This window comes from Mercenaria mercenaria, chromosome 2 (assembly GCF_021730395.1).
Source record: "Mercenaria mercenaria strain notata chromosome 2, MADL_Memer_1, whole genome shotgun sequence".
NCBI lineage: Eukaryota > Metazoa > Mollusca > Bivalvia > Venerida > Veneridae > Mercenaria > Mercenaria mercenaria.
The window spans coordinates 66,302,722-66,315,593 of NC_069362.1; the positions used below are offsets into that span (position 1 = coordinate 66,302,722).

Here is a 12,872-nt window from a genome sequence, read left to right on the forward strand (position 1 = left end):
GATCATTAAACTTGATAGGCACCTTTTATGTAATAGGGTTATTATAACAGTAGCTTGATCTGGGACGTTGTATTCGGCTCGAGTGGATTTTTGCCAGATTGGATCTCACGAGGCGCACTAGCGCCAAATGTGATCAGACCTTGCAAAATCCACAAGAGCCAAATACATAATCCCAGATCTAGCTGCTGTTATAATGACCCTTTTATTATATACCTCTACCTTTTTATTTGTTTTGTTATTGAACGAAATCTTCAATGTTTATTGATATAAAAATGGAACTTAGTGAAGTTTTTATGTGCGTTATTTAAAGAACTTTGTCAGGTCATTCATATTAATGAAAGTAGTCCGGCAGCATACAATACGGAAGGTACAATAGGGAATCTAAAAGGTACAATATGGAATGTTTTTCTGCGTGTTCATATTTAATTGTGAAATACAAGATTTTTTACAGAATTTATATAGGTATATAATAAAGACCCTTATTGTCCCCAGACGAAGGTGAAGGCATATAGATTTGGCATTGTCCATCCAGCTGTTTGTCTGTGTGTGCATCTGTGATCATTTCGTCCATCTGTCTGAAATTGAAAATGCTTATAATTTATAGAGTACTTTAGCTAGAATCATGAAGCCTCTAGCACATGACCTTTGCTCACATTTAGTATTATCTCCCTTGACCCAGTAAATCAGAATCAATGTGGTAAAAAGTAGGGAATTCAACTGTATATGAGTAACCTTTAGATGAATCTTTTTGAAACTTTACACAGATGTAGACCACTATATGGTGGTGTTGCATGTGCAGTTTTGTCAGGATTAGTTTGGTACTGTTATTGCCCTTTAATTGTTTTACAATCCATTTACATAGTAAACCAGAACATTAAACACAACTAATCATCACTATAGGGTGTTGGTGAATGCACAACTTTCATCAGGATCTCTTCAGTTACTGCAGCGTTAATGCCCTTTGATTGTTTTAAAATTCATAGATTCCCACAAAACAAGGTAACCCAATGAGGGATTTTCATGAAACTCAACACAATTATAGACCACATACAAATTTTGTCAGGATCTCTTCAGTAGCTACAGAGTTATTTCCCTTTGATTGTTATATCTTTCAAAATATAGTCCGCTCATACACAAAACAACCTATTTGGCTGGGGATATAAATTTACTGAATTTGTTTGTTGATTTTGAGATTGAATGAAAGGTCAAGGTTACAGTGACTGTACACATGAAGTTTCTGCTCGGTATTGTGAGAACACATTGCCCTATGATCATTAAACATGGCAGGCACTTTGCTCATAGGCAATGCATGACCCTACTTACGCTATTGAGTTTAAGTGGGTCAGAGGTGTAGGTCACAGTGACTGTAAGTGCCAAAATCATTTCTGCGCAGTTCTTCACGGAACACCTTGACCTACGATCTTCAAACTTGGCAGGCATATGATTGACTCCTTTTAATTTGTATGAACGTAATATGTGCTTGTGCTGGTTGTCCATCAGTCTGTCTCTAAACAGTTTATTGTTCGCTACTTGGTCAGTTAGAAAATCATTTACTTGAGATCTTCCGAATCCTTATAGGGTTTAACTTAAGAGCTGTCTTTAGGTGTAAATTGCTTCACTGCAGTGGTCTTCTTGACAACTGTCACAGTTTTTATCAGCTCACTTTTTAGGTGGCATAAGGTATTAGTCTGTAATATAAGGTTTTATTTAGAACATTTGTTTTCTGTTTTCCAGAGCCTCCAGATTTTGAGGGTGGTTTGATTTTAAGACGTGGATGTACCGTAGAACATGTAGTAAGTGATTAAACATTTTCTCAGAAAAAAAAAGAACAACGAACATCTTTGGTAATATCAGTTGCATACAGAAAAGAAATTGTCCTATTTTCAATTAAGTTTACCTATAATGTTAGAATATAACAGTTTTTTAGCTCGACTTTTCAAAGAAAAAGTAAAGCTATTGCACTTGCCCTGGCCTCGCTGTCACCATTGGTTTTAAGTTTTTGATAAAGTCATATATCTCTGTTTCTATCAAAGCTATTGACTTAAAACTTAAAATAGGTATTTACTCTCAAAGTCTACACCAGGAGAAACAATCCCCATAACTCTGATTTGAATTTTGTTATGCCCCTTTTTAACTTAAAATTTTTTTGTTAAAGTTTTTGATAAAGTCAATATCTCTGTTACTATCATGCTTTGACTTGAAACTTAAATAGTTATTTATTTCAATGTCTACACCAGGAGAAAACCCGTAACTCTAATTTGAATTTTGACGGAGTTATTTCAGTTTTTAACTTAGAATATTTTGGTTAAAGTTTTTGATAAAACTTGCCAAAAGACCTAGATGTGTTGTTGTTACTCTAAACCCAATAAAACAAACAAAAAGTCAGCTGGCTTTGTTTATACTGAGAAGATGAAAACTAAAAAAAAATGGTTTTCCTCATTCTGACAGTACTGTTAAAATTACATGTATAAAGTCATCTTTCTTCCGTGTAAAATACATCTGACTAATGCTCTTACGTTTATGATAATCTCTGTCACGTTTGATACCAGTTATATAGTATCGTAATACTGAAATGATAATGACATACAAAAAAACTAAATAATTATGTTATTACTTTTCCTTATTTGTGTTCATCAAACAGTGTTCCACTGCTGTTAACTGTTAACTGGGATAAAATTAATGCATGGAATTTTCTATATTGATGATCAAAGGTGATGATTTTATGTAATAATCTCAGGTTGAACTTTTCTTCTTTTTCAGTGTCATGCCATACATAGAACCCTAGTGGCTAATTTCAAATATGCTTTAGTTTGGGTAAGAAAGTTTTTGCTTTACAATTCTGTTACAGGTGTCTGATACAGACTGCTTAACTATCTAAGAATAGTAGATCAATGCTTGGTTCTTACAATGCAAGGATTGACATTAATTTTAAGCTCACCCAGTGCCTCAGGTGAGGCTATTATGATACCCCTGTGTCTGTTGTCAGTCGTCGTCATCCGACATCAATATTTTTACTGAAAATACTCTAGAGGCTACAGTTTCTGCCCAGTCTTCATGAAATTTAGTCAGAATGTTTGAATAAAATCTTAGATGATTAAGTAGATCATCTGGGGTTAAAAACTTGAGATATAGGTCAAACTTGGCTTGTATCCTGAGAGGTAGGAGCAACCACTTCAAAGTTGATATGTTTATGGAAAGTTGTCTATCCTGGCCACGTATACAGAAATATAAAATAAACACTTGTTCACACTCCTAGGGATTTTCTGTTCATTTTATGACTGGTAGATATTGTGTCTTCATGACTGTAGTTTGAGTGAACAGTATAAGATGGACTACTGGTCACTATGGTAAAAACCTTGTTTAATATAAAATGTTAAAAATATGCTAATCTAACAACTTATACACATTACAGATAAAACTTTATTAAATCTCTATGTGGCCATCATTTCTGCTTAATTTATGCTGGTCCAGAATATTTGATTCCATGAAACAAAGTTTGATAAGTCAAACCATATATTACAAAGCACTGGGTCACTGGGTCAACTCATGGTAAAAACATTGTTAACTCTCTAAAGGGGTAATATTCTAATCTAACTGATCTGTATGAAACATTGTCAGAAATTTATTATTATTCTCTGCTGTCTGTCCACCCGTTCATGCTTCCTTGCTTCTGTCTGTCCAAAATTGAAATTCCTTATAATTCAAAACGTATTTGAGCTAGAGTCACCAAACCTTCTATAATTATTAATTACTAAATGACCTTTCCTCATGTATTATCCTCCTTGAACCAGTCAAAGCAGAGTATTTCCCCTTGATTGGTAAAAGGAAACTTGAAAATGCTTATAATTCATAAAGTATTTTAATTAGAATCACCAGACCTCACATAATGCCTGATTAGACATGGCCTTTACTCACATTTAATATTGTCCCCCTTGACCTAGTAAAAGCACAGTTTTTCCCCATGATTTGGTAATATATAGGGATTTTTGACTGTTTCTAAGTAACCTATTGATGGATCTTCATGAAACTTTACAAAAATTTAGATCAACATATGGCAGTGGCACATGTGCAGTTTCATCAGGATCACTTCATTAACCTGAGTTAATGCATTTTGATTATTTTACAATCATTAACTTTCCACATAACAAAGTATTCCATTGATGGATCTTCATGACATTTATTACAAATATAGATCACTGTAGGGCAGTGATGCATGCATATCAGGATCCCTCCAGTAACTGCAGAGTTATTTCCTAGAAAACAAAAATTCATAAATTCCCACAAAACAAAGTAACCTATTGATGGGTCTTCATGAAACTTAATACAAATAAAGATCACTATAGGGCAGAGCTTTTCCCCATGATTTTGTGAAAGAATGGGAACCAACAAACTGTTGCACTGTCCTTTGTATATAGCTTGTTTATATCTGGAAATTAAATATCTTTCCAAATATAGTCCCCTCATTCACAAAACAGCTTATTTGGTAGGGGATATAAGTTTACTGACTTTGCTTGTGTTTAATTTGAAACTGAGTTATCTAGGGTCAATTTTTACCTTCTCTTCATCAAACTTTATCAGAATGTTTGTCTTTATGGAATTCAGGTCATGTTTGAAACATACAAGATGAAAAACTGGGTCACTAAGTTAAAACATTGAAAAACCGTATTAACAATCTAGAGGCCATATTTTCTGTTTATCTTCATGAAGTTTGTCAAAATGTCTTTTTGTAATCTAGGTCAAGTTCAAAACTGGGCTACCTGAGGTTAAAAGATAAGATCCTTTTGTCAAATAAACCTTGTTAGTTAATACTCCAGAGGCCAATTTTTCTATCAATCTTAATGAACCTTTGTCAGAATGATTTTCTTCCCGAAAGCTAGGTCAAGTTTGAAGAAGTTAGAAGTAAGCCAGGTGAGTGATACAGAACCTTTATGGCCTTATTGTTACTGTACTATTAATTTAGACCGTTAGATGGGTTTTTGCTTAAAGTTGCTGTATTATATGCATATTTCTTTTCAAATTATTCAGTAAAATATCTTACTCCTAAAAGTTTAACAGCTTGCATGAAATTGCAAAAAGGCAACATCTTTTACAAAATTCTAGAAACTTCTTCAACAGCAAGATTTCTTTATATTTACAGGGTAGAAGTGTGAAGTTCAGTCCACAGAGAGTAGGTCTACAGCATAAGATGTGCCACGATGATGTTCTACAGGTCGTGAAGAAATAGCTCTCTCTTATCAGCATTCAGATTTCACCCATGTATTTATTTGAATTTATTTTTATGTGATTCAGAAATGGAAGAGAACAATGAAACTTCATCAAAAATTATCTCAGCGCTGAATCAGTACAGCTAGATATCGGATTGAAATTTATATTGGAGGATTTGATTATTTCATAACAGTACAAGGATACTTGAATAAACTGTTATGTTTTCAAAATAAGCCGGCTCAACATGATGCTAAAACTTTTAAACGTTATTGCTGGACAAACATTCACCTTCTTTTATCAGAAATGGTTACCGGGTATGTTAAAAAGTATTGCAGGACTAATGATAAATTTGCAGTTTTGTGTTGCTTTCTTGTTACTTTAAGAAATTATTGCAGCTTGGTTTTCCTTGTAGAACATACTTGGATGACAAGCTGTTGAATACATCAGGGCCATACCTTGGTCAAAATAAACATTTCACTTGAATATTTTTTCTAAATACATGGAAATATTACATGTTCACAACAAAGTTATTGGCTTATTGTAATGTACAATTTTCCACCTAGAACTTTGCTGTGTTCTTACAGAGATTACATCATTGTATTTTGACTGAATTTCTGAGATTTTGTCATCTTCTGTTCGAATGTTCACTGTCTTTGGGCTCCAGATTAGATGGTGCAGGTGGTCTGTCTTTGCATTTGTTGGCAATTTTATTTCCACTAATATCTATAGAATGCTTTGACCTGTGATCCTGAAACTTGATATGGATATTGCTCAGGTGCACGATCTGTGCAAAATCACAGTGACTATTAGTACAAAAACTTTTTCCCCTCAATATTTTGAGAATGGCTTGACCTACATCCCTCAAGCTTTGCAGGAATATGGGCAGTGAATCACCCCTACTGATTTTGAGGTCAGTTGGTCTGTTTACAATTACATTGACAATTACTTAAAGAGGAACATTCACCATAAACCTGTTTGATTTCGACATCATGCAAGCTAAACTTGCCTAGTCATAACTGTCAAGTCCTCTGAAGAAGTTCACTGCTGAACAAAACCGGTCAGGGAAGATGTCTTACCAACAAGAGAGCACGTCCTCCATGGCTCACCCCCAGCCAAATCATACTTCTGATTTTGAGGGTCATGGTAACTGTCGACCGAAGTTATCAGTTGGATGTGTTAAATGGTGCTTGTCATCCATCAGTCGCTTTCGATTTAGTTTCAGCTCAGTAACTTCAGAATGCTTTGACCTAAGATTCTCAAACTTGACAGGCATATTGCCTCAGGCATGTTTTACTATGCACAACTTCACTGTTGTTTTTCTATCTGAGGAAGTATTTTATTCCAGTTGAACATATTTTCACAGCTTAAAATTAGTATACAAAATGATGTAAATTTTGTGGCCATACAGTTCAATCTTATGCTGCTGCCAGTGTTAAAGTTAAAGCTAGGAACATACACTTTCTGTTTGAACTTGATCCAAATATATCTTCAGACTACCCAATCTTAAGATGCTACAGTAGTGTATTGTCACTGTTTTGAAATCAAACTTGTCAGTCATGTAGAATAATTGACAAGAAAAGAACAATTCTCTCTTTTTTTTTTATAGCATGATATGCATTTTTGTAATGTGTGCAAATGTTACAATTCTACTTTATTTTTTACACCTAGTCATTTATATATGATAGTGTTAAATATTTCATTATTCCCCCTGCAAACAAGAGGGGTATATATTGTTTACGTTATCTGCCGGTCGATCTGTCTGTGTGTCAGTCAGTGGAACATTTAGTTTTCGGTCAATAACTAGATAAATGTTTGGTCTCACAATGGTCAAACTTCATAGGATGATTATCTGTAGTGGATAGATGACCCGTATTGCTATGTGGGTCAGTAGGTCAATGTAACAGTGATGCTGAGAACAGTTTTTGCTCAATAAATTGAGCCGTGCCATGAGAAAACCAACATAGTGGGTGTGCGACCAGCATGGATCCAGACCAGCCTGCGCATCCGCGCAGTCTGGTCAGGCTCCATGCTGTTCGCTTTTAAAGCCTATTGGAATTGGAGAAACTGTTAGCGAACAGCATGGATCCTGACCAGACTGCGCGGATGCGCAGGCTGGTCTGGATCCATGCTGGTCGCAAAGCCACTATGTTGGTTTTCTCATGGCACGGCTCAATTAAAGAACACTGTGGCTTACTGTCATCAAACTTCGTTAGATGATGGGAACAATAAGTTAAGCGTCAGTAGATGACCTTTGTTGTTTTAGGGGTCAGAGGTGGAGTACATAATCACCTCTAGACTGAAAATGGTTTTGCCTACAGTCATTACACTTTACAGGATGATTGCCTCAGGTCAGTAGATGATCCCTGATGATTCGGGGGTCAGTGGATCAAAGGTTAAGGTCACATTAATGAAAAAAAGTCTGTGCTTATAAGAGTGCATTGGCCTAATGCTTTTAAGGTCTTAGAATTATTGCCTGTGGTCAACTAATAACTTCTAATGTTCTGTAAGTAGGTCAAAGGTCAAGTCATAATGACCTTGAAACTGATCAGTATCTGAAGCACTTTCATGCTTTCAAATTTCATAGATAGAATGATTGCCTGTGATCACGAGATGACTACTGATACCTCTCGGATGAAGGTCAAGTAGCCTTGAGACTGAAAATGATTTCCAGTCAATTACTGGAGAAAGGTCAGCTCTGTCAGTCTTCGAAGGATGGTTGCTTGTAGTCAGTAGATGACTCCTATTGTTTTTGAGGTCATTTGGTCAAATTTTATCCACACTTTCCAAGTTTATTCACAGTCTTGTAGATCTGCTTCTTATTCCCTGTTTTATTTGTTAAATGAAATTTAAAATGAAATATACCTTGTTTTGTTATATATTTGATGATGAAAATATGCTAATCTGAAATCATTTGTTTCTTTTCACAGTAAGATATTTGGACAATATAGTGCAGTTACTGTGTTAAAAAATCAAAGGGATACCCTTTTTTCTAGGGTTGATTTACTTATGACAAGTAGAAACACTTCCAGTAGCTTTCTCCTTATCTGTATGGAAGTGGTAAATCATTTTAGGGAAGAAACAATTAAGCTTTTCTCTATGAAAGTATCTGGCAATCACTGCCAGAATAAGGATGAAAGATACAAACAATTTTGAGCCAATTGTATCTTGTTCAAGTGACTGTGTTCTATGATAAACATGTTTTAGTAGAAAATGAAATTTCTTGTTAACAAGTGCTACTTTTTACATACATTATTTTCATGAATTGTGAATAAAAAATAATATAGAAATAAACAGTAAACTGAAAATGTGTCATTGTTCTATGCTTTTACAAATAATAAATGAGCCACACCATGAGAAAACCAACATAGTGCATTTGCGACCAGCTTGCGTATCCACGCAGTCTGGTCAGGATCCATGCTGTTTGCTTTCAAAGCCTTTTGCAATTAGAGAAACTGTTAGCGAACAGCATGGATCCTGATCTGCACAGGCTGGTCTGGATTCATGCTGGTCACAAATGCATTATGTTGGTTTTCTCATGGTGCGGTTCAATTATTTGCTTGGCAGTTACAAAATCATGAAAACAAAATAAAAGCTGAGCTGATGTTTACTATTTTTTAATGGAGTAGAGTGGATAGAACTGGTTTTACTGACATGGAAGTCACATATATTGCTTCATCCAGATTCTCTGTAACACAAATTTTCCCTGATTTCTTTAAAGTACGAGACGGGACCATCTATGATATAATCATTCTAAAGACCTCCGAGAGTTGTAATATTTATTTTTAGGCTTGACAATATAAATTATATGGAGACCTAGCCCACTTGTCCTGACATCCTTGCTTGTGCCATGGTTGGAGATCTGATGTATTTTAACTTTGTGTTATTACTGAATGGATTTGCTTCAAACTTAAAATAGTTATTCTTTATCATTATTCACATTTTTTATGACACTAGGATCATAATTCTCGCACCAATATGTCTTGGATTATCCCCCATTTTGACTAAAGTTTTGGTACACTTTCACTCTATCTCTGTTAATACCAAATGGATTTGAATCAAACTTGAAATAGTTGTTCAGCATTATCACTCACATCATTTGACACAAGGGACATAACTAAGTCTATAGCACCAATTTATCATGAATTATGCTCCTTGTCTGTAACTGTATCTTTGTTATGACTCAATGGAATTTTTCAAACTGTAATAGTTCTTTTGCATCATCAACCACAACATATAACACAAGAGCTCCGCCAAGCGGGGCAATATACGCCCAAAGGGTTATATCAGAAGAGGAAGGGAGCAAAATTTAAAGAACTTAACTGTTGAAGCCCAAAGGATATGAAGAACAAAGGGAAGAAATTAAAACAAAAACAAGAGCTGTCACTAATGGTGACAAATGCCCCCGCAGCACATTGACCTTGACCTTTGACCTGGTGACCCCAAAGTCAGTAGGGGTTGTGTACTCAATAAGTACTATCAGCATGTGAAGTCTGAAGGTCCTGGGTGCAGTGGTTCACAAGTAAAGTGCCTTCATGCAAAAAGTTAACATTGTGACAAACTAACGAACGGACGGACCCTTCGGGGGCATAAAAAATTCTAAGTCAAAAAACTATCAAGTCCACAAAAAAATCCTTACCAGGTATAGATATGTCAAAATACACCTAAAAATTGGAGGTACCATCCATGTTGTACCACAGAAAAGTGGTCTCGGTTTTTACCTATGACCAATAATAAAAATGTTACAAAATAAGCTATTTGTAGTAACATAAAAGGGAAGTAATTCAATAAAAAAATTATTGTAAGTGAACAAAAAAGGAATCTGCCAAATAAAAACAAGAGCACCGCAATGCAGTGCAATATAAACATGAAAAATAGTCATATGACCTTTGACCCCTAAGTTTGACCTTGACCTTGAAGCAAGCCATCTGAAACATGCACTCTGCATGTCGTCTCAATGTGGTGAACATTTTTGCAAAGTTTCTTTAAAATCCTTCAAGCGGTTCAAGAGTTACAGAGCGGGCACGACAATGATAAAATTATTCAGATTCTGATCTTGTTGTTAATTACTATAAACAGTAACCCTTCCAAATCTCAGGGATGCAAACATTTATTGGATTTTCAAACTAAAAACTTTGACGACTATAACAAACTGTGTAAATTGTGACTCTCTTCAAAATGAGCAAAGCAAGTTGTACTTGGAGATAATTTTATGTTCTATACAATTTATCATGTGAGGGGAACAATTTGTACACCAGCCAGTAGATTTGTGCTTTAAACCGTGACCAAACTGGTTTTCATTGCAACTCGAAAGTATTTGAAATTAAAGCTGGAAAATGACATTAATTATTCATAACCAGTGAATGGGCATATTTGACTAAAATAGGAGGGTATGTAATAGCTGGATCTGGGATGTAATATTGGGAAAGTTCACATCTGAGCTCTAGGGAAGGGTAGGCTGTTGTGTAAATGATACTTACCAGTAAAGTAACTGACCAATAAAAAATTGGGCCCTGGAAATATGTAAAACTTTTTTTCCCCTGCACATTGAGTGTTATGATGAAAAGCAAGGAACCAGTTAACCCTACATAGCCGTGGAGTTTGCAGAGTTCAGCTCTTCAACAGGGAAGGTACAATTTTTGTACTGAGTTATATCGATTGTAGTCGGTCTCTACTCTACCCTAGAGCATCGATGTGAACTTCCCCGTTGTTACTGATCACTTGTGTGAAGTTTCATTAAACTGTGTCAAGGGGATGAGGAGAGATGGTGCGCACAAGATTGTGTCTATGTATATAGTATAGTAACAAAAAACAAAGTCCCATAACTCTGCAATTTTTTTTTTCTTAAAGAACCTAACATGCCCCATGCACAACTACCGTAGATACCCATGTATAATGCGCAGTTTTTTGACCCCCGGGACCACCCCCGAATCGTGGGTGCGCATAATACACAGGTATAGACAATTTTCCAACTTCAAAACAAGTTTGTTACCGATGTTCGCCATTTTGGTAAAGGGAAACTACTCCCCGCGCTTACTGTCTCCGCTAAAATCTAAGATTGCCGTTACGTTCCGTAAAAGATCGAATTGTTTATTTTTCTTTCAAAAAAATTAATTTCATATAAATTTAAAAGTATTTTGACGAAAGAAATGTTTATAAATCACAAAAATTATGTTACTAATTAAAGATCGAGAATTATCTTTAACCGAGATCAAACTGTGAACAACATAATTGACACGAGGTGACACGTTAATTGCCGGTAATTACTGGCTTTATGATCGTGACAAAAAGACTATCACACCTTTTGTTATCAGTTTAAATTGAGAAGCTCATGTCATTTTGAAAGATACCATTCCGAAATTTTGAATCAGCTGCTATTTATTTATTCAAAATAGTGAATTAAAAAAGGTAAAACAACAAATATAACAATAATTTACTGGTTTTATTTTCGAGAAAACAAAAATCGATGGTACCGCGAGACCGATGCTGCTCTCCGCCGCGGAGATAAAATTTATTACCGGTGTCAATGTAAACTACTTTCGTTTTCCATCCACCTCAAAATTGACCAAAAATTTTTTTTTTTTTTTTTTTTTTTTTTTTTTTTCCCAAGATTTTGGACTAAGATCGGGGGTGCGCATTATACACAGGTGCGCATTATACATGGGTATCTACGGTACTGTTGTTACTGATCACTTGTGTGAAATTTCATTAAATTGTGTCAAGGGGATGAGGAGAGATGGTGCGCACAAGATTGTGTCTACGGACAGACAGACAGACAACCTGAAACCAGTACACCCTGCCCCCCCCCCTTACAACTTTGTTGTTTGGGGGGTACAATAATTATCTAGGAATATGTTATCTTTGCACTTAGTAATTTAAAGGCGTACGCTAGAATTCCCTGTTTATGAGATGGGCGAAAATTTTCCCAATAACAGAATTTCTTTAAACTTTGGATATTGAAGGACAATCATCTAAGAAACAAAAAAATGCAATAAAAATCATAGGTCACCGGATTCGAAAAAGAGTTATCTGCCCTTGAAAACGTCATTTTTGGGGGAAATGCCGTTTTCAAGGGCAGATAACTCTTTTTCGATACCGGTGACCTATGATTTTTATTGCATTTTTTTGTTTCTTAGATGATTGTCCTTCAATATCCAAAGTTTGAAGAAATTCTGTTATTGGGAAAATTCTCGCACCAAATTCTAGCATACGTCCTTAAGATCCTTGAAATTCTATTCTGTAACTGCATATGCATTTTGCAAAAGGGTTGGTATTTATATAGGGGCCCACTGCATTTTTTGTATCATTTTCTAAAAGTATAAAAATAGTTTTATATAGTTTTGAAACGTTAACAAGTGAGGCAATACAGAAGTCCCCTACTGGTATAAAACTTTGTTAGTGTTCATCCCTTGTGGTTGTTCGCAACAGTGTTAAGACTAAAAATGCTTCAAGGCATTTAGGAACTAAGAAACAAAAACTATTTTTACTTAAATTTCAACATTGACCTTGACCTACAAGCATACAGATCATGTACACAACACATTGTCTCATCATGGGGAACATTTGTGTGCAGTATTAAGATACCTTGAAATCCCAAAAATAAGCCGGTTTTGAAAATAAGCCGGTCTCGAAAATAAGCAACCATTTCACTACAGGCAAAAAGTGCTCAT

The 12,872-nt window shown here is 35.3% G+C and overlaps 1 protein-coding gene across 1 annotated transcript in view; it reads left to right on the forward strand.

The window, feature by feature from the left end:
- Positions 1-8,221, forward strand: part of LOC123564144 (developmentally-regulated GTP-binding protein 2-like) — a 32,133-nt gene extending 23,912 nt beyond the window's left edge. Inside the window, exons 12-14 of the mRNA XM_045357502.2 lie at positions 1,735-1,793; positions 2,761-2,814; positions 5,138-8,221. Coding sequence (XP_045213437.1) covers positions 1,735-1,793; positions 2,761-2,814; positions 5,138-5,224 — 200 coding nt within the window. The 3' untranslated portion in view covers positions 5,225-8,221. The remainder of the gene's footprint in view (positions 1-1,734; positions 1,794-2,760; positions 2,815-5,137) is intronic.
- Positions 8,222-12,872: the final 4,651 nt, after the last annotated feature.